Raw genomic sequence first — 22546 nt, 5'->3', positions numbered from 1 at the left:
TCTCTCACATCACATCACGGTTGAGGTTATATGGTTAAGATATGTGACAGTATATATCATGATCCCCGTCAGTGTTTTCAGGCTCACACTACATAGGCCACTTCGGCCACTTCGTTAAAAAGTTCACATCAGCGAGCTTTTTCATTTAAAACTCAACTGATTCTGTTAGATATATCGTTGAATGTTTAGAAAGTAACGATTTTTCTTCAATATAATTATAATAAAATCTAATGTTATTCTTTAAGTTAAGAAATTAAGGTACGGGGTAAAAAATTCCCAAAGAAAGTCTTGAAAATTCAGACCAAAACAGATTTACATAGATAGGAAAGTTATTTTTCTTGCCACAAAGTTCTTTCATATGCCTCCAGTTGCATTTATTTTCCAACATGCTCTCTTATAAGGATTCAAATTAATTTTTTTTTGTATAGTCCTCAAGCCATCTCCAAGAGACAGTGAGATTGAACGACGCACAAAATGAGAACTTCTGCGGGGCTTCACTCGAGGAAAACAGGCCAGAAGAAAAGCTCATTTCCAATTCATCAGGAGCCATCACTCTGGCGCTCCTCGTTTCGTCCTTAAAAAAAGAAAAGAGAGAAAAAACGACAAAAATAGGAGATTGATAGAGCAAAAAACTCAAAAGACCTTCATATCTAAAAATATCCCATGGAATTGCAATTCCTCAAACGAAAGCTTCTCGTGAAATTGAGCACGTGAAATTTTAAAAAAATACTTCTCAGGATACCCCCATAAATTTCCTCAAATTCCTGGGGTGTTTTCATACGCACAGGGATACCGCCAAAGTATGCGAAAAGTCCCGAAATTCGTGGGCGAATGGGGTGTTTTTGCCATCGGGATGTCGCACTGTGGGTGGGCAGTGGCGATATAAACAGTCTAATCAAACGCAATAATTAATTTAATAATCGAATATTTACTTCAATTGGGGATGTTGGTGGTATAGAATCCGCGCTGTTGGTACCCGATTGTGATGCTCATCACACTGCTGGGGGTGGCGCAAAAATGCTGGGAAACAGAAATATCTATACTCGCACAGAGCTTTCGTTTCGTTTGATTTTTTTCTTTTAGTTTGTCATCTATAAAACGAAACGTTTAGATTGATCAAGAGTGGAAATTAACAAAATCTTAATCACCACGCGAAGGCTTTTCGTATGAACCCCCCGCCACCATATAATCATACTCTAATTTTCCACTAAAACAGAAGTTTTCTAGGAACGAATGAGTGCATGCAATAAAGTGTCCACTTTTCTCGCTGGAGAGGAATTTTCCTTCCAATATTTTGCGGAAAATTTTTACATTCTCGCCAATCGCAAATGCAATTTCCCGTAGATGTTACGTAAAACTGCACGAATATGGTAAAATAAAGATCACAGAGTAGAGGAAAAATTGATGAATCACGAGACATGCGAAAGAGGAAAAAAGCTCCAATTTAATTCGATATAATTGAGAGTGGCAGAGTGAGAGAGAGCCAGAGATTGAGATTGAGCTGCATTTTGCATTCCATGAAGTGATAATTGATGCAGGAATGTCGTCAATTGAGCCATTGATTGATGCTGCCATTTGAGACGCTGAGGAGCCTACGTGACACTTTACATGATAGATTGGAAAACTAGGCGCGGGGGGCTGCACTTTTCTTCATAGAATATCCCACTCTTCCCTTCTTGATGGTGTACCCAATGGGTATTATTCTTCTTATTGGAGCGCATAAAGTTGCGAAACTCTCGCTTTACGTGATCTTCAGCTCGTTGACTTGGAGACGCCTTGAACGACCTCATAGTGACGATCTTCATGCGTGGACTCATTTTGTGAGTCTCAACACGTCGGCTTTCTTGGACAAATTATTCACAGCTGATCCTCTTTTAACATATTTAAAAACATAATATACCAACTCATACATATATCAGGTATGTTATGAGTCAAAAAAAATTCTCATAAAACTCATCCATTCAGCATTAACATTTATGTTACATAGTTTAGGAGCCTTAAGAGAATTTACATTAATTTTTTTTCATCTGATTTGCATTATGTAGGTAATCGAAGGTTTGCTGAACAATTTTGTCTAGTTTGAAAAAAAAAAATGTAAATTGACTGCTTTAGAAATAAGGGTAGTGAAAACTGGATGTTTACAGGAAAATCATACGTACAATGAAGACGTGTAAGGGCTAAAGTGTAAAAGTTTATAAGTCTGACTTTAAAGCTTTTACAATTTAGCCCTGGATGTGATTTTGTGCAAATAAAAGGAAAATGAATATGCATACAGTCACCGGATTTTTGCCTGATCGAAATACTGTGTGATGAACATATTAAGATTTAATTTAATAAAAAAATGACCCAATGAAAAAAATATGTTTTAATGCAATAGAGAAATAGGCTTGAAACGAGATCATACCCGAAGAAAAAGAAAATCATAAAAAGTTGATTAGCTGCATTCCCAGAATTTGCGAAGCTCTAATTTTAGTATGTACGTTTGATCTTTGAAGTTAATAAAATCAAAATGTTCTTATATTCTTATTCATTATTAAAATGATATTCAAGCCAATTTCAGGGTTTGATGAACATCAGTAAACAACCATGGAGGGAGAATGGTCATTGCAATCTTTATGGAAGAGAGCAAGTAGAATATTCAGCACTTCACCACAGCTACTGATCAAAATTATAAAAAAAAGATTTTTCACAAATCAGGACTACACTGAACGTCGTGATATACGTCGAGAGCTTTTGATAAAAAATGTTTAATCTTATAGGATTGGCACGTTCATTTTTTGCACCCGGAAAGATAACTCCCAAGGTCAATTTAGAAGAGGAGAATTTGTTGACAGAATGGTAAAGTACTAGCTGACAGAATAGATTTATTTTCTGACAAAATTACGTCAATCCGATTTAAAATTTAAATTGATTTATTCTTGAAAAATAAAGGTAGTGGAATGCAAGAAAAATTTCCAAGCGCCCACTCGGCTCAAAAGAATTCACAATCATCATCAATGCAAAGTACCTTGCTCCCCTGGGGGTGACTCCCACCCTCTACATCCCTTACGATATTTCGCGATGTGGGATGCCACTGACAATGGTCATTTCGTGAAGCCGTCACACATTTCCCAGACGGTCTAGTCACAATTTTCACACCATGCGTACAGGCAGTGTGTGTGTGCTTCCACTCATCTCCTGTTGCGACCAGCCGCCGGGTATAAAAGGAGTCGAGCACTCCTCGAGCAGCGGAAGTTCTTATCTCAGTGTCCAGCTAACATCACGATAGGTTCAAGTGGTTGTGCGCGGAAATTGCCAAGGACAGGAAAAGGATTTCTATCAGGACCAGCATTTTCCTTTGCCTACAGCATTTTTTTTATTGCATTTAAGTGCAAAAAATAAATAAATTTCCGCGCTTTTCCGTTTTATTTTTCACATCAATTTCGCATTTTCCGTGAGTTTGGAAAAGAAATAAAGGTGAGTACTTGGGTACTTGGGGTTGAATTTTCCCTAGATTTTTTTTTATCATTTGGGTGGATTTTTTTTGTTTCTCTTAATTTTACGTGACTAAAAGTATTCTATCGTGAGTCTCGTGCGTAATATCTTGGCAATCGCACAAAAGACGTTCCTTTGCGTAAAAACCGCAACGGATGGGGTTGATGAGACAAGTTGGTGCCTTTTTGTCTCTCCTAACTTGCATGTCTCAATGACTTCGGGAGTCACATCAATAGAATTTTGCGAGTGTGAATAAATACGCAAACGAGATCAAAATTCAGCCAGACACGGCGACCACATCAAGTCGCTGTATCTCCTCGTGATTTTGGCACGGTGTCAGCAAACTAAATATCCTCATCTCTTTGAGATAAAAAGGTGACAGAGTTACAAGACAGGAGTGAGAGATTCGCGATGAGGGAAAGAAAATTAGCATCTGGTGACGGTCAAAGTGATCACCCAAAATAGATTCTTGTTCCCAAGCTGTGATCAACTTTGCCACCAGACGGTCAGGTAAGTGCCTCACAAGTGATTTGCGTGTGATTAATGGCATCGCGCGTCGATTAAAAATTAGAAATTCTATTAAGTTCGACGAAATTGTGTAAAGTCTTCAACACGTCAACCTCATTCTTTTCTAAATGCGTGAGAATTTTTATATATCGTGAACTTTGAGATTGGGATTTTCCTAAAGTAATATCAAAGTGAAATTATCTATTCAATTAAATAAATTAAATTCCTGTGCCATGTGATGGGATTTTTCTGTAATAATGATTTTTTAATGAGTCAGAAATCGTTTGAAATTGAGTTTTGCATTCTTATTTCCTCTTTGAAATTAAAATGAGATGCATCGAATGAACAAAAATTTATCAAGTTCGTGAGACTTTAAAATCTATATTGTCTCTCAATCATCAAATCATTCAAATACTACAAGAAGTCGAGAATAAAGTGCTAAAAACTCCTATTAAATCTCAGAATTGAATGCTTAATAGAATTATGAACTTTATTTAAAGATTGAAGAAATAATCGCACGTTTGCAAACATTTTTTTAATTGAAAAGTTTTCTAATTTTATCGTTTCTTTATTTAAAAATAAAAACATATTTATGGTAGGTAATACTTTAAAAGTGGTGAGACTTCGAGTAGAATAAGGAAATCCTTAATATCTTCTTGATTCGAAATTTTCCAATTTTTTTTTATCAGACAATGACGTAATATGAACATTACCAGTTATGGCTGGAGTTTTAAAATATTGAGGTTTTACGCAAAAAAAATCTTGATCAATTTTTCTCATTGGAAGACTCTTGATCGAGAAATGGCGTCTTTCCGTTTTGTTGTTTTTTCCACCACCCCGCATGAATATTTCATTTTGGGCGAAAAAAATTCCTCCTCGACTGATTGATTTGAAAATTCAATGCGTCTCCCGCGACATTTCGGACTGTGTGCCAGGAAATTGAGATTCAACCACGGACAATCTCTCCAAGTGTCTCGACGACAGAGTCAAAATTAGATGTGCATAGGATTTGAATTTATAAATAAATCAATCGCTCACAGCCAATATTTCATCTTGTCGCGATCTTGATCGAGGAGACAACCATTTGGCTGATGTAAGATATCCATTTGAGTTAGTAAGACTCCTTCTTTCTGTGTCGCTCATCTCTCTTCACGCTTCATTTTCAGCGAGACAGCCCCCCTCATTTCCCATTTATTTATGAAATATATATAGTTTTTCTCTTTTTTTCATAAAAGATCTGTCGCGGTAGACGCATGATTCACCGTTTGCAATCGTTACAGATCTGAATTTGGAATTGCTAAATGGTTTTTACTAATACATCTCGTAAGATGGAGACATGTATGTTTTAGCCTGAGATTACGTATCGCAACTTGGGGGACATTTTATGAGTCGTGCCGATAAGCACGAAAGCAAAATTATCAAATTAAAGAAAAAAAACTACCTCTCCTTCGTGAACAGAGCCTTGACATTGGGGTTCTCTCAAATTTTCCGTCTGCTGCCAATCTTTTTTTGGTGATTTTGGCATAACTTTGTTCCACTAAGGGGACTCCATTTTGAAAAGTAGGAAAAAAAAGAGAAGAAAATGCCTAGAAAAATCAACAAAAATCACGAGATACGTCTCATTTGGTGCTGAAAGTAACTGATTTAGTTTTATTGAAAGCAATATTCAAGAGATGACCCATTTAAAGTAATTTCCATATTGAGCTTTTGATTGATTTTCCACTCGTACGACTTCACTGTAGACACTATCACTCACCCAAAGAGAACGTTTTAATTTAAAATTATAATTAGGCGGAGAAAAATTGCAATTGCAATTTGTTCTGAATAAATGTTCTCGTGGTGAGAATACAATTTTTCATTTGTGATAAGCCAGGGGTCTTTTGCAATTCTTATTTGTGGGATGCTCGCACAGACAGCACATAAAAAGAAATGCAAGAGGTAAAAGTTGCGTAAAAAAATTTCTGAGCGAAAAGAAGTAATAATTCTTAATTATATATCTACAAATTCTTCCCTGTGAGCTCGTACACGCACACACATTGCGGCTCAAAATACACATTGATATCAAGCTATGTCCCATGAGTGGCGAATAATAATAAATCGAAGCGATCGAAGCTTCTTCATTCATTCAGTCTCTGACCGTCTTACGATCCCCTCACAGCCAAATCGTCGCACAGTCTCGTAAGAGGGCAAGAATAAGTGAGTCGCGCAGCAAGAAAAAAAAAGTATTCAGTATAAAACGTGCACAAGTTGCAAAAAAAAGTCTGATTTTGGTGAATTTTAATTTTTTCTGCAAAGTCAGAGAAGTCAGTATATAATTAAAATCAATTTACACTCCCATCATCAGAGAGTGTATCAAAGTCAAAAGAATTAAAATACAAAAAAAAACGTTGATTAAAACGCGCCTTTTGAATAAAAATTCATATTCTGTAATTGCCGAGTTGAATAATCACTGCAGTTAATTTAAATGATTAATCAAGTGCCGCGTATGAAATTTATTAAAAATCACGTATAACACAAGTGGTGTGTGGTGCTAAGAGGACGAAAAATCTTCAACAGTTCACGGGGTATATAGAATAAGAGAAAAAAAGCTCCCAAAGTGCTGAAAATAGAGTGAAGCGGCGTGAAATAAATTTGCAAGATAACGAATCTTCAATTGGAGCGAAAAATCACTTGAAATAGTGACCACAGTTAAAGTCTACCATACATATGTTGATTCACAAATCTGCATTAATTATCCCGGGAATCAAAGTTATTGTTGAACTTGAGAACTGCAAGAACTGTGTGAATTTTGTGACATAACATAACGCCTTTCTGGACATTTCACCCAATTTTCCCTTTTTTTACTTGAAAAAAAATTGTTGCATTTTTTTCCTCACTTGAAAAGTGTTGGACGAAAGAGAGAGGAAAGGAGGTGAAAGGAAATAAGATTTTATAGCAGTTAGGTGACACATCGCTGTCAGATCTGCTAGAAAAAGTATCAAGGACAATTCGTGTAGTTTCCCAAGGAAACCCGCCGAAAGCTATGGTGCGATTAATGGTGAGTCTCTTAAATTAAGAGCTTTTGGGTCTTTTTAGAATCAAGTCGTAGTATATGAGAATTTTTCGAATTTTTTATCTGCTGTAAATTTTTAAAAAATGCGTATTTCCTGACGTAGTAAATTGCGCAATCTGAATGAACTTTTGGGCAGAAAAAAAATGTTGAAAGAAAAAATTTAGCACTTCCGGTCCAATGCGGAATTTTCTCGAGAAGGGTGATAGCAAGTAACAAAAAAAAAAACGAGCCGAGAGATTGTACAGAGCAAAGAAAGCAAGACACTTTCTGAGTAAATGATGATTCCATGCGATATTCCTCATGCAATGTGATGCAAAAGAGTTATTAAATGCTCAAATACTCGAGTTACTTAGCCAATATTACCGACACGTGATACAATGTGAATGTTGGATGATTAAAATGATTCGTCGGTGTCTCACGTCCCAATCACATACATCGAAAGTGGAGCTTTGAGGCTACACTACAGTCAATCTCACTTCACGGCAATCTCACGTGAATTCCCACGCACGGTACACACATAGAGCCATGCTTGGTGGAGAGATGCTGTGATCCCCACAACACTTGGGATTTCCTGTCGCGAACCGCGGAACTTGGTTTGTCGTTTTTTGCTCCCGTGCCATGCATTCAGCTGACGCAAATCGATCAATCAAATAGAAATGAAGACAAGTAATATGGCATGATCGATAAATTGTCAATTTCCATAATATATGTACCTCTACTTAATAAAATGTCGCGATATCAACTTGGCGCAGTGTTGGGTTCATTTGCCCACGACGCTGGGGAATTTTTTTCGCCTTAGAGACAAGCCTCCAGCGCTACTTTTTTGAGCACTCCACACTCTGTGAGCACTTTTCCCTCTCTCGCTCTGTCTACTTATTTATTACCCATCCGATGGTCAAACACATCTTCGTGGCGTAGCGCCGCCATTAATTTTCAATGAAATTTCCAACAAGGGAGGTGATAAAAAAATCACGCTCGCGATAGTGGACGAAAATAGAAGATCGCACCCAGTGTGTATGACGTCCAGGGAGTGTGACCTCTTTTGATTTTATTGGACAATCATCACACAACTTGATGCTCCCATGTCCCCTTCTGTCAGCCACTATCAGCATGGATGAGCGATGATGGGTAGTATAATGTGGTTGCAAAAAAAAGCGGAGAGCTTTTTCAATATTTATAAACAATTGTACAAAATGGGAAAAAATTGCTCACGTCGGACGAGCATCTCATCATTAAATAATTTTACACAACAAGGAGTCACACGATAAGATTGCCATCCCTAACATAAACATCTCGTGTATATGCGCGATATGGGAGGGAGAAATAAGACTAACAATTGAATGAAGACAATTGAGCGAAAAAAAAATTATCTCCTTTGTAGGAAATGAGTTCATCGCTCCTGTTTGCGATTGGGATGTTTCTGGTGTGTGGCCTGACCAGTGGTCGAAGTATTAGTGAGCCCAATAATTCACTCCTATCCAGTGGCGGGGACTCCAACAAGTTGATCGCGCAGGATTGGGTGAAGATCACAGCGGCTCCTGCGGCTCGTGTTACCCACGTGCCCGGGGCAACGGTGGAGTTGGAATGCGAAGTATCAGGATCACCACCGCCTACAATACACTGGATTCGTGGCAGTTCTCCCCTCAACTTGGTGAGTCTACCTGATTTTTTTCAAAATAGAACTTTTGCACATCTTTGAACATCTTTAGAAAAAGATGCGTTGACGTAGACTCCTAAACCTCTTATTTTAAGAGATTTCCGAGCAAAGGCTATAGTCAGAGTGTATGCGGATTCTCCTTTCTTGAACTCATGCCAATTTAACATTTTTTTTACATCAGAAAACAAGAAAAACGTTTCTTGTACGCAAATTATATGTAACCGGACATTGGCCTGATTGTTACGTCATAGTCATGTTTACTGATCATAAGATAAATCACAGCTAAAATTAAGTTTATTTTAAGCGATAATGATCAATAATAAAATAGGAATAATAATTAAATGTGAAAAAAATGCCTTAATGTAAAGCTTAGATTCTAAGCTGAGCTATAGGTAATTTAAGCTGATTTTGCACTTAGAGTATTACTTGTTTTAAAAGATTTTTTCTTCATGTTTTAAATTAAATATCAACATAAGAAAATTATTTTGATTGCATTAAAGAAACTTTCATTTAAATAAAAATTTTCCATCTTGAGCTTTTTAACTAGAAATAAAAAAAAATTACAGCAGTTTCTTCAAACAGTTTGAGACAGAGAGAGTTTTAACCTTTGGAATGCGGAGGCCTTGGTAGTTACGTAGAATGCGAAGGTGGGGTCGTTGAACGACCCCAAAAAGAAGGCCAATTTTCTCCCAAACTATACAACCTGGAGTTGTCGGGTTAGTGCCTATAGATTCCTTATATAGTCCTCTTGCCTCTTGCATCACAAATTTTTCACCACAAAACACGTAAAATAAGATATTAGGGAAAAACATTTTTCACACATTTTTCACAATTTCTTCTTGAGAAATTTGCCAAGAAAGTTAACCCCAACTGCAATTTTTTTTTCACTCTTCCCCACATTCCCCTCACTTACCGCAACGTGATAAATGGCAATATTTCTCGAATATTCTTTATTGTTTTGCACATTTACATGCTTCTAATTATGTTTTATGTTGTTTATGCTCTATGAAATTTTTCGCAGCATGGCCGTTACACCAATTTTTGAATTCCCTTCTTCTACATTTTTCTTAATAACTTTTCTTGTTGTGGTCGGATTGAGCTGAAATTTTTACACAACCTCCTCAGATAACCAAAAAACTTATTTCCAAAAGATGGGAATGCTATCTTTTATATTTATTGAGTTATAGCACGAAATATAGTACTGGGGTCGTTCAACGACCCCGCTTCGCATTCCAAAGGTTAAAAGAAATGTTTTAAAAGTAAAAAAAGACTCATTTTTTTAACCACCCTGTCTTTAAACACAAAACCCTTCTATGGTGAAAAATACAAAGCAAAAATATAAATGCGCAAAATCCTTCTTAAAGTTTTAAAATAAAGTTATGATTAAGCACTTTGATGATAAAATGTTTTAAAAAAATTCTACGAAAGAGCTTTGAACCTACATCCGTAAGATGTTTTAAAAACTTTCCATTACGACAAAAAATCTGTATGGGAAAGTGCCAAGAAAAAAAACTTTTTGGGCTTCCCGAGAAACCATACTTTGCAGATTTCTGAGAAAATTACGACACAAAAAAAGATGATAGTGGGATGAGAATGTTTAAATGACTCGCCGTAACAATGCCAAAAAGCAAAACAACGCGCTCTATTCCATTCTGAGAAAGCGTTAATTAAGACATTTGAGTGATAGTGCCTTCCGTTTGGGTGAAGATTACAATTTCTAATGGGCTTTAAGAAGTGTTGGAGCAAAAAGTCACTGATTTCTCAGAAAGACACTTCGATGATGCTTCTTTGTTCGAGATCATCTATCTCACAATATACTCTCCGTAGGGGCGCAAAAAGCTCCCGCAATGACGTAGGTTGATCGGGGATTTCTTTCTTTCGTTTAAGAGAGGAACCAAAAGTGATCTATTCACATGCTTTGAATGTTTTTAAAAGAAGAAACCGTGGGTGGTAATTGTGGGTAAAGAAGAATGATGTTTATTCTTTTTATTGCTGCTTTTTTTACAGCTAAATGAGATGGAGGCCAATGTGGTGTCAGAGGCGAGCCCCAATGCTTTGGTGCGAGTCCGGTCGCGTCTCGTGCTGGAGCATGCTGCGCCAACGGAACGGACGTACACATGTGTGGGACGCTCAGGGAGTAAGACGGCATTTGCAACTACCACCGTTGTGTCAGCGCCGCACCATGGACGCCAGAAGCACAATATCACATCGGACATTATCAGCACACTACTGAATCCCAGTGGAGGCGCCCAGAAGCCGCGTATTGTGCTCTTCTACACAGTCCTCCTTGAATTAATGGGTTCAGACGTGGTGCTTCCATGCAACACAATTGGACGCCCTCGGCCAGACATCTATTGGCTCGATGTCAATGATAATCTCATCAGTGGCCAGGAGCCACGCTACAGAGTCCTCCCCACGGGAGAGCTCATCATAACTAATCTCAAGTGGAGCGACATGGGTGGCTTCACCTGCGTCGCTCGGAACGCCCTCGCCAAAGATACCATCACCACATTCGTCTATCCCATACTTGTAAGTTTTTTTTTCCTTACAGTTTTACCAATCTTTATTCGAAGCAACTTTGCACTAAAACTCCATTATACATTAAATGAATTTCTGCGGAATTTATTACCCAATTAAATTGCATCAAAAATCTATTTTTGGTCGATAAACTCAAGAAGAGCTTTCTTTGGATACGTGAGGGAGCTTTAGTGCAAAGTTTGTTTGAATAACCATACCTTCTTCAAGAGATTTTCAATAGTGCTAGTATTAGGTAAAAGGAGCTAACAAGAACATAACATTTTTTTTCAGAGTGAAGAGTGAATCTCTCATGAAGACAGTGAGGACAACAGTAAAAAGGACACAGAGGAACCACATAGGCACTTTTTTCGATATACAAAGCGTAAACTACTAGAAAAGAAATTCACATCCCTCCCTGTGAATTTTTTATAGATGGAAAACAAAAGTTCAAAGAAATAATCGAAAAGAAAGAAAAAAACTTATACGTACGTGTATATAATTTAAGAATATTAAATGTATAACATCCCTATTTATTGTCACTTAAATGCCTTTTATTTCATCTTAAAACAAAACAACAAAAAATGAACCAACATAATTTTCTTTTCAGCCTGAGAGAGTGAACTAAGATGGAAAAATTGTGCTAGAAAAAAATTGCATTTTAGGTGGTACACAGAAGCTGTGCTATTCTTTTCTTCGAAAGAATCACAGCTAAAAGATGTCACGTTCGCACGAGACCAATTAAAATATTTGTCTTTCTCTGCTTGTCCTCTGTGTGAGAGATTAAATCATTAAGAGATTTTTTTCTTGAGAAAATAAAAGGAAAAAAACTATATTTAGATGCCGGAGAATTGGATATGATTAGGCGGGTAAATTGTGTGTGGCTACCAGTGTCTCCCACATTTTGAGATACCCATCTCGATGGCATGATGACTTTTTATCTGTGCTAATTGCCGAAATAAATCAACAGAGTTGTGGAAGAATGTGCCGCGTCAGTGTATCCCCAATAAATCCGCCAGTTTTATTTCAATTATCAACTAAAATGTACATAATTATCGTTATAAGATGAATTTTTTTTGTCGTCTTCATCTAAGTAAAAATCAATGAAGATAGATCACACATGTCGCGTTAGAGGTTAATTTTATTTATAAAACAACCGATTAATTTCGTACACACCACACGACAGCGCCGCAATTGATAAATTGATAGGGGGCTACCACAAATTTCTCTTATTCACCCCATAAATTAAAATGCCATTGTGTGGACATTTGTGGTCAGAATCGCCCGGAGACCGATTAATATAATTCAGATGGACTCTGTCTTGCTCATTTTTCTTTCTATTTGCATCTCTCTGCGTACCCTCTACCGTGTCGTGAAGATTAAATTTTCGCAAAGCGCGAAGATTGATGGAGCTCTTCGCACATCATGTGCGAATATGGGGAAGTATGATAATTAAGTAATTTATATTCTAATTGAGAAACCTTAAAAATTTATCACATTTTAAGAGCTCCTCGGGTGCTGTTTTTTCTCTAATAAAATGTTTATTTTCAATTTATGTCGTATGCCGCTCAAAAGTTGTTCTCATGATTAAATTTTACGTTCCGTTAGGCAGAATCTTTAAAACAATTTATTTTCTTTGAAAGTAAAAGTGTTGTGAAATTGATTTTTGTTGAGTCTTATGTATTTAGAGGATGTATTAGTATTTAAATTTTTAAGGAAACATTTTGCTTAAAGCTTTAACCTAAAGCCTAGAAAAGCTAACCAAAGACACTCTCAAGATTCTTTTGGTGCATTTTGATAAATTGAGTTTTTTTTTTAAATAATTTTCTGAGAAACTCTAATCTATAAGAAATTCCATAATAAAGGTTTTAATTAATTTTTGATAAAATTCTTCCAAGAATTAAATAAGAATTTGTGGGTCGATGTACGTGGATTATGCATACACGTGAGTGGAACATGGAGAAATAAGTTTGTATCTATTTTACAAATTCATAACATAATTTTTGCACGAAAATTCTGCTTAATTCGTGACAATAAATTGAATTTTATTTAGATCACATGCATGCTAAAAATAAATTTATCGGAATTTATTATATGTCTTCTCGTGTTAAAATTACATCCACTCCATCCTACCCCTTTCAATTGTAATTTATATCATTCCGCTATTTTTTGAGACTTTCAATTGGACTCAAATTATCATATGTTTTAAGGTTCAGTAATCATTTCCAAGGGTAGTTCATTATAATTAATCGATCAAGCCGTTTAGTGAATACAGCCATTTAAAATAGGAAAAATAGGACTTAAATTAAAGTTCTTTAAAAGATCTACGACTGCTTAAATGTCTGCACCCAATAGCTATAGTTCTGTAGTATAAATCCAGGTAAATTATTACCTGAAGCGATAACTTTTGCTGTCCAAAGACCACAAAATTAGATGAATCTGGTTGCCACCAAATAAAATCTTTTACATAATACACAGAAATATCCCCTTTTTGTGTAATATCTCGTAAAAACTGCTTCATCTGACTTCTTTCTTCTTACCATTTGGCAGATATCATTCTCAATTTTGCAAAGAACAAAAAAAAACGATAAAGTGTGCAAAAATCACAGCATCATTCTCAAATCCAGTCTTTTCTCGATTAAGCTCGTTGCAACTCACAGAGAATATCGAATGCATGAAAATCAGTTTGATTTGCCTTTCTGTCGGTGAAGCTTTTCTTGCTGTTGCAATCAATTTATATTGAAGCGGAAGAAAAATGGCAAAAATACTAAGAATGTCGTACGTCAGACGTCTGAGAGTTGGAACAACCCTTGGTCATGTGGAATTTTTTTCGTTGAATTTTATCACAACCTAGCTTCGTCTCAAAGTACATGAAATGTTCTAAAAGTTTTGGGATTTTATTTCTTTAATTACTTTTCTTTAAAATTTGATATCAATTGATTTAATGCGGATTTCAAATATTTTAAAGATCTCATTTAATTTTTTAAAGTGATTTTTTTGTGGGATGATCAAGATAAGATGATAAGATTATTTCATGCATTTAAAGCTGAAGAATGCCCGACTTTAGTGTTAATGGGGTCTCATGGGAGAGTCTTTGGTATTGACACATTATGAATGTTTTCATTTTTCCTTAAGTTTTTCTAACCAAAGCCTAGAGGGCCTAACCATATTTTTTAATGTTTTGTCGAAAAGACTTAAGGTATATACTGAACGCCGTATGTCCGTTGTTAATTTCTTATTATGTGTGCTTCGTGCACATATATTTTCCACAGAGGCGGTTGTTTTAACCTGTAATACATTAAATTGAGGCTTTACGAGGGGCACTTTACATTTTGCTTGAGCTACTCACTCTATTTTATCCTTGTGTCTTCAACGCCGCCCCTCTCGCGATTCTTCTACACTTGCACTAATTCTAAAAAAAAAGATATTTACATAAATTAAATTATTCCCTTTTCTCATATTTCTCCTATTATACCTTATATCGTTTTTCAATCTATTAACTTTAACTTTTTTTAATTCACCACGTGTTTCTCAATTGCTCTCTTCACATAAAAATGTCTCCACCTCATTCTTCTTATTCTTCCTTTTTTCTATCGCAAATTTAACCTTAAAATCTAACATCCGTCAATCTCGTATTCTGGTGCACAATGTTCAGGAATATATCCTTGAAATTGTACCACATCGTCCGATCGGCACTGAAATCTGGGATGAAGAGTGTAGGCAATGTGCAATGGAAACTGTTAAAGGATGTTTAAAGCGTGGGAAACTGCATATAAGTGATTGACGAGTTTATCACTGTTTCTCCCTGCGTAACTGAACTTTTTCCTTTTTTTGCTAAAAAGGTAAGTCTTTGCTGAGAGCATCCAACACTTCTTCACATTCAACAATGATGTTATAGTTAATGTACATAAGTGGTAGTCCATTAAATCGGTTTTCGGTGGTTATGCTCCTCAAATACGTTTAAGGTCGTCTGAGGGACGAAAACGTCCTCTGTGCTGATGAAGCAAATAAGAGCAAGGTGGCAGCGATCTTTAAGTACCGATATATGGAAGAGAAAAGGTGCTCATTGCACATATTAAGGGCAGCAAGAAAATTTTGTGGTCTTGCTGCCCTTTGGGCGCACCATCTCCTTCACATCTACATTTCTGCAATTCGACGTGCCCGAAGATTATGAACCATATTCCTATCTTTTGACACAGGAGTATGGTTCATAATCTTCGGGAGCGTCGAATCGCATCTTCCATTTCAAACTGAACACCATCAAACTACTGAGTGGCAAAAGCTACAATTGTCTCTCGCAGTTCTTTCTTGGTCCTTGATGTTGCAGCATATGTAAAATAATATATAATGCACTGCACATTTTCCAGTAATCTCAAATTTGACCTACCCCGGAATCTGGTATGGTGCGACGTCATCTTGTGATTTTCTCCCTTTTCTACAAAACACAAAGGTAGATTTTTCTCAGGATCTACTGGATAAATTTTGATCGGATAAATGAAAGAGAAATTACCAATGCAGACTTTAGTTGTACAGAATTTTAAATTTCCATTACCTACGAATGAGAGTTTCTTCTCCATCGAAGATTTATCAAATTTTATCGCTGCAAAGTCAATTAAAATGCACACGCCGAAGAATTCTTCATCATTCATCTTACTTTCATTTCACTAATGATTTTATGATATTGCCTGGCCACGTGTGTCAAATCTCTTAATGAGATTATTTCTTGGCCGCGTGTGGATTGACTGAGATTACGCTTGTTCTAATTTTTGCTCAAATGACCTACATACTGAAGAAAAAAAATTATTTAGTTTCAATATTTCCCTGAAAAAAAAATTAGATAGGTTATCTTGAAATTTTTAGAGCACCTCCCATGCGTATTTGTAGTGGAATTTAGCACTTATGCTTCACTATTTGATTAAATCTATATCAACAGTCAATCATGATTCGGGTTCATGATTGATTGAGACAGGAAATTCAGACTTTTTTCGACACTCTCTAATACATTTTTAAACATTAGCCTGAAAAGCCCCGTCGTCGTCAATTTTCTGCGTGATGCAATAAATTCGAGTCATTTCACTGTAAAACGGTAATTTGGTCACATTAACGCAAGTTCTATTTCTTTGCCTAAAAATTACTGTTTGCTGTGTAAATATTGCGAAATATGTGTGAAGATACTAAAAAAAATGAAATATGTTTGATAAATAGAAACAACACATAATTGTCAATATCGTACATTTTAATTTAGAGATTTTGTTGTTCAACTTAAAAGGTTCTTTTTTACTTCTTTTTCTTAAACAATTCTATTCATCAAGAATTTATCTAACATACTACAATATCTAATCACTTCAATATCATTTAATAACTTTTTGTTTATTTAATCTCTAAGCTGCTCTCTGGTGCAGAAATCCTAAGAGATATCGCGTAAAGATAAAATCACATGCGATTTTTTTTCCACTTCATCTTTGATTGCTGCATAGATTAAAATTGGAACTAATTTATCAGTAAAATGTTTATCATTCGATTTTCTAATTCCATATTTTTTATCTTTATACAATTTATAAATTCCCGATATCAACAGGATGTAATATTTTCTTTACTTCTTTATGTTTTTTTTTTTGGTAAAAGAAATAAGCTTTGAATGGTTACCTAATTGGATATTTTTGCATTGAATTTTCATCTCAGTTGGATTTGATGTAGTTATTCTCGAAGATTTCCAATTCATTCGTTATGTAATTGGCCTTATTGCGGAGCAACTTCATTTGCTTCTGATTCGCCTCCAGCTGATTGAGGAGACTCTCCACCGCACGTAAATCCTCATTCATCTCCGACGATGCTGCATCAACAGTGCGACAGAGTCGTGCAAAAGTACTCGTCAGTTCCCTAAAGAAATGGGGGAAAAGAGAGAGAAAAAAACGAACATTTTACGGTGTTCTAAATGCCACACAAGAAGAAATAGCGCGTGAATTTAGTGCTTCATTTGCATGTTAAAGCAGACAGTATGAGATTGCAGAAAATTATTGCCGTCCTCCTTGAATTTTGATCATTTAATGCATCTGATTTCTTGTTGAATTTATTTTGTATGTTCATTTGCTTTCTTTATGAGTTTTTTTGTGCTTTTAAGTAACCCATATTTGGAAGAGACGCAACGAGAGAAAAAGAAAATACTTACTGCTGAACTTGATGACTACAATTGGCGGATGTGAGATCTACGATGAGTTTCAATTTCTTGGTGGCATGTTTGACGTATTGGCTCTTGAAACGTCTCTTCTTGGCTGAATTTGTGTACGAAAGACGCTCATAGAGGTACACGCAGCCGTAGACGACGCCAATGCCAATGAGAACGCGCCATCCGATGGCCTTCATCAGTAGCCCGGACACGATTATTCCACCAACAGTGCCATGGGACCCCATTGTGGCTACCATCATGTTGGAAATTACGGACAACTGTTCAGGTGTGATATTTCCACCTCCATAAGGCACCAGGGAATTCGGTCCGTCTGGTTGGTCTGACATTGGCGATAGGACAGGGGGCAACTGAAAAGGACAAGGTTTTTTTTTTAAATATTTTCTTGCAGGTAAGGTTCAGGGCTGCGGGTTTAGGATGAATTTCTCCGAATCACACGGTTTTATTTTTTTTTGCTTTAATTTTCGGCAGTATCAGAAAACTAAAAAAAATCGGAAATTGAATAGACTCTGCAATTAAGGAATTTTCGATTTTTTTAGCTAAAAGAAAATCGTCTTAAGTCAGATCAGAGTTTTTCTAAACAAGAATAAATTTCTTTAGGCTAGACTACAGTTTTCTTCAAACTAGGTTTAAGTTTTTAAAAGCGAGTCCTAAGATTTTTAAGCATGGTCTTTGTTGTAGACTAGACCTAAGTTTTTTTTAGGGTCAGGCTTTTAAGATTAGATCAGGCTGAACTGAGTCTGAATGTGTTTTAAAAGTCTAACTTAAAGGAACTAAGGTTTGACCTAAGAAAAATAGGCCTGGCCTTATAAACGGCTTAGCTTTGTTTCTTAAGTCAAGCATAAGTTTTTAAGTTAAACTTACATTTTTTAAGGTTTTACACAATTTACCTTACAATTGTTTAAGATGAAGCTTTATAGTTTTAATAGTTAGGCTAGGTCTAGAATCCACTTAACAATACCTCAGCATGATCTCGATTAAAAAACTTTACATTAAAACTGAAGCGTGGTTTGAGTAAACTAAAGCCTGGCTCAAAAAAAGTCAAGCCAATCCCTTATACTAAAAAGTTCGTGAAATAAACGAAATTTACAAACAAAAAAGACTTAGTTTTTTAAATAAAAAATTTTAAATAAAAAAATTTCAACAATTGTCTATCGATAGATCGACGTTTTTTAGTATTACGGACATTTAAAAATTTAAGGGGGGGGGTGAAGGGGTAGGTAAACTCTCTGGGTTAAAGTGTAATATGAGGTGGTAACTCTACTTGCAAGTCGAATCAACTGTGCACCTACATAGGGGTTCCATAATCCTAGTATTAAAAGTTATAATTCTTAATCAAAATATTTAGAAAGAAAAAATATTGAAAACGTTGAATACAAAATTAAATGAATGAATGAATGAACGAATAAAGATTGAATGAATTAATGAAATTGTGAATGAATGAACGAATAAGAAAGATAATGATTGCAGGTGCTCTCTGTTTGTCAGTTATTGACCTTGTTTAATTATCTCCATTCATTTTATTTTTTATTTCTTTGAGAAAAAAAGCCATTAAAAGAGCATTTCGACGTTCCCGAAGATTATGAACCATACTCCTGTGTTAAAAGATAGGAATATGGTTCATAATCTTCGGGCACGTCGATTTGATTTCGAAGAAGCAATTAAAAGTCTTTTCTGACTGTCAATCTGAACTACAATTAAAATCAACCTAAAATTCCGCGAAATTAAATATCTTTTTATATAGTAATATTAAATTAAAATTTACTCACGCTCGATTGACTGCTCTGACGGGTAATCATGAGAGTCTTCTCATTGCCCTTCTTGTCCTTCATTCGGTTACCAATTCTCTGTAGGATGGCACCGATTCCCCATGTAAATCTGAATTCCAGATCTTCTTGGAAGTCCGCGCATAAATTCTGACAATTCAACGTGTAGAACATCTCAAAGGGTTGCTGACGCACAGCGAAGGGGGTGATTTTTTGGTTTAACACCTCTCCCGGGAGGAGCGAATGAATCTTCTCCGTCATCTCGCGCTGAGCCGTTTCCATATTCATCGCCATGGCAGTTGAGAGGCGCGCCCGGAGATTAGCACCGAGTCCCTGTTCAACGTGCGCATTCATTTCGCGTTTGTAGATATTGAGAACCACGGGATCTGTGTGGAAGGGCAGTGGGAATTCATCGACAAGAACACCGAGACGCCAAATTTCCTCATTGAGCGCCTTTGCCACCTTCTGCTCCACCTCTTCGACCATTGAGTGAATTTTTGACTTCATCTCATGCGTCACCTGCGTCAATTGCTGTCCTGTGTTGTTAATGCGCTCAATCAGCATACGCTTATGCTCGAGCTTCTGTGTCCGCAGGCATGCCGCTCGATCGTAAATGTTGTCCAGCATGGAAATCATATCCTTGGCAATTTGCTTCCCACCGCGGCTGTGTTGCTCAAATTTCGTCTTGACGGCACTCTTTGAGATGCATTCCTCGAATTTGCGCTCAAAATCTTGGAATTCAAAATAGCGATTCTGGAAGCCATCGGCAATGGCACCAAGATGAGCTGGTTGCCCCTGAGCCTCCTTCAGACGTGCCTGAAGTGTTTCACGTGCAGATACGAAGAATACCCGTTCATCGGCCTCCTTGGGCAGTGATACCTTCAGCTCTTTCGTTAGGAAGTCAATGCAACGCTCTGTATGCTGAGCTTTCACCTATTTCCAGAGAAAAAAAACATTTCTTAGCAAATTTTTTAACACAAAACTCTGAGATAAAACTCTAAAGCTTCAATGTTTGTATAAAGAAAATTTGCAAAAGAGAGACGGAAAAGCCAAAATAAACCCATTTGCGTGAGAAATTTTCATGTTTTTATTGCAACTAGTGCTTATTTAACATCTTTTCAACACTATTTTCTCACCTTTTGAAGGAAATCCTTTGACTTTTTTGGTATTGAAGGAATCACAAAAAATACACAATTTAATTTCCTTTCTACGTGAAAATTCTTCCATTTATTTAAAGAGTGAGAATTTATACCAAAAATATCGCCAAAGGTTTTTTTAAACATTGTTTTCTTTTCTTTTAATTAAATTTAAAAAAAGGATAAAGCAAGATTGAAAGACTTACCGACTCCTGGAATTCAGGTTCATTCGCTGAGGCATCCCATCGATTGTTGAGAATGAAAATGTTTGGTTTCGAAAGTCGTTGAGAGACTTCGTGGAAAAATGATTTTTCCTGCAAATTAATTTTCATTTTTTTTTATGAAAAGAAGCTCTCAGAGAGGTTGAAAAATTAATTTTAGACTCACGGCAATAGTCATTGTGGACTCAGCATTGAGAACGAGGACAAAAACGTCGGCATTGAGGCAATGATTGTCGATCCAGTCGTCTAAATTGGGCGACACATCGACACCTGGTGAATCCATGAAGACCACATCATCCCGTAGGAGGGAGCATCTCTCTCGTGGCCAGAAAATTCGTATTAATGAGGATTCATTTAACTTTTCCTGGCTCAGGGCATTGGCGAGTTGCTGAACTGACTGCAAAAAAAGTAAAGGAGGAGGATGATGAAATACTGACGAAATTAACTTGGAACAGGGATATTGGGCTGGGACTCACCACGACATTTAGCTTCTCTTCAGATCCCTCCTTCACCAGGTAAGCTTCATGCCCGTCCACACCCTCCACCTGGCAGAAGCAGTTGGTTGTATGACCAATTCCACTCGGGAGAACTTTCTCGCGCAGCATGGCATTGATGACGGAACTCTTGCCGTTGGAAGTGCGCCCGAAGAAGGCTACTTTCATGTGATCTCGTGCCAGAACTTCCCGAATGCCGGCAACTTTGTGCACATAGCTACTGAATGCCTCCTTCTCGTACTTATCTATAATATCCAGCTCCCCAGGCTGGTCTGTAAAGCAACATTGTAATGAGAATTTAGAAGCTATTTTGGGAAGCTGTGGCACGTGGGCAACTCACCGCTATCGATGAATCTCGTTGTTTCCACAACATACTCCTCAATTTCACCAAAAATGTCGTTTATCTTCTTCTTTGCACGCACAAAGATCTGCAGGGGGGACACATCGTTGGCCGTATTGTGCAGGCCCCGTGTTTCCGCCAGCGAGGATGTGTCGTAGGAGATGGTGGATCCATTGCCCGTCACCATCGATAGTGTGCGATTCAAATAAGCAGCCATTAACTTTATTTCTTTTCCCTTGTTTTTATCTCCAAAATCTTTTCAAAATTTAATTTACAAACTCTCTCCCAAATTAAAGTGAAAGAGTCCCTTTGAAACGTGTTTAGTCCTTTGTACTGCGCAGGACTGATACAAAAAAAATGTGAAAAACTTAAACTAAAGAAAATTATATGAAAATTAAATTAACAAAGCAGCAAGAAAACAATTTTCAAATGAAAAAAAAAATAATAGAAAAAGTTTATCAATTTAGATTTATAAGATCCTTATCAGTTCCCTGATAACGTGACCGGATTCACAAAAGGATTCAGTGCAATTTTTGGGGCAACTGAAACAAACAAAAAAGAAGAAGATAAATTAAAGAAATCAAATGAGGTGAGATAAAAGCTTTTTGGGGGAAAACAGAGGTGTGCAAAATCGTAATTAAGCTAAATGAGACGCAAAAAAGTTGCTAAAATTAACAAACATCTGAGAGGAAAATTTGCGGATCCTAACCTTCTTATCTGTATTTGACATTTCCTTGGCCCCCGTGACGACTTTTTCACACACTTTTGACCCTTTTCCCGCACACTTTTACTCCCTGGCGCTACCACATGAGTTCACCTGGCCACAGATAAACCAATTTATCACATTAAATGGGTTTTCAGATGCGAAAATTCGTGAAAACTCCAAAAATAATAACTTTATGATGTAACTAAATTATTCCATGTATATAATGCAACAGTGCGTCCCAAAAAGAGCTTCAAATTGATCAGGGTGTCCCAGAAAAGACTGCATTCTTGCATTTTTCTTCTTTACACAATTTTATAATCTCCTTTTTATTTCGCAAATTGTGAATATTTCATCACAAGAATATCGTGGAAAATTCACAAAATTGGCTACAAATAAAATACACGGGAGTATTTTTCTTGATCTTGATCAAAATTCGTTAATTTATATCTCTCTATCTCGCTTTAGCATCGTGTAACGCATTATAATTTTGGGAAA

The 22546-nt window shown here is 36.5% G+C and overlaps 2 protein-coding genes across 3 annotated transcripts; one reads left to right on the top strand and one right to left on the bottom strand.

Annotated features, from left to right (window-relative positions):
* The first annotated feature begins 3249 nt into the window (after window positions 1–3249).
* Window positions 3250–11746, top strand: LOC129797342 (neural/ectodermal development factor IMP-L2). 2 transcript variants are annotated; one of them, XM_055839784.1, is made up of 4 exons: window positions 3250–3456; window positions 8415–8684; window positions 10698–11219; window positions 11499–11746. In XM_055839784.1, the coding sequence occupies exons 2-4, from the start codon at window positions 8418–8420 to the stop codon at window positions 11508–11510; spliced, it is 801 nt and encodes a 266-aa protein (XP_055695759.1). In that variant the 5' UTR covers window positions 3250–3456; window positions 8415–8417; the 3' UTR covers window positions 11511–11746. The 2 variants fall into 2 exon arrangements, with proteins under 2 accessions (XP_055695759.1, XP_055695758.1); XM_055839783.1 differs by lacking the exon at window positions 3250–3456 and adding an exon at window positions 6070–7018.
* Window positions 11747–16421: 4675 nt separating this feature from the next.
* On the bottom strand, window positions 16422–22299 carry LOC129797341 (transmembrane GTPase Marf). The gene is made up of 8 exons (XM_055839782.1): window positions 22055–22299; window positions 21346–21887; window positions 20988–21277; window positions 20678–20908; window positions 20497–20604; window positions 19158–20087; window positions 17374–17738; window positions 16422–17084 (listed from the first exon to the last, which is right to left on the bottom strand). The coding sequence occupies exons 2-8, from the start codon at window positions 21560–21562 to the stop codon at window positions 16883–16885; spliced, it is 2343 nt and encodes a 780-aa protein (XP_055695757.1). The 5' UTR covers window positions 21563–21887; window positions 22055–22299; the 3' UTR covers window positions 16422–16882.
* Window positions 22300–22546: the final 247 nt, after the last annotated feature.

This window comes from Lutzomyia longipalpis, chromosome 1 (genome assembly GCF_024334085.1).
Source record: "Lutzomyia longipalpis isolate SR_M1_2022 chromosome 1, ASM2433408v1".
Taxonomy (NCBI): domain Eukaryota; kingdom Metazoa; phylum Arthropoda; class Insecta; order Diptera; family Psychodidae; genus Lutzomyia; species Lutzomyia longipalpis.
Note: the sequence above shows the minus strand (reverse complement) of the source record. Positions and strands in the feature narration are given on the sequence as shown.

Bases quoted from the DNA above. Each gene is read 5' to 3' on its own strand.
- LOC129797342 (XM_055839783.1), top strand. The intron at 8,685-10,697 runs GTGAGTCTACCT...CTTTTTTTACAG, and splicing joins GCAGTTCTCCCCTCAACTTG to CTAAATGAGATGGAGGCCAA.
- LOC129797341 (XM_055839782.1), bottom strand. From the start codon at position 21,562: ATGGCTGCTTATTTGAATCGCACACTATCGATGGTGACGGGCAATGGA. The intron at 20,605-20,677 runs GTGAGTCTAAAA...ATTAATTTGCAG, and splicing joins AGTCCACAATGACTATTGCC to GAAAAATCATTTTTCCACGA. The intron at 20,088-20,496 runs GTAAGTCTTTCA...CTCTGGAAATAG, and splicing joins AACCTGAATTCCAGGAGTCG to GTGAAAGCTCAGCATACAGA.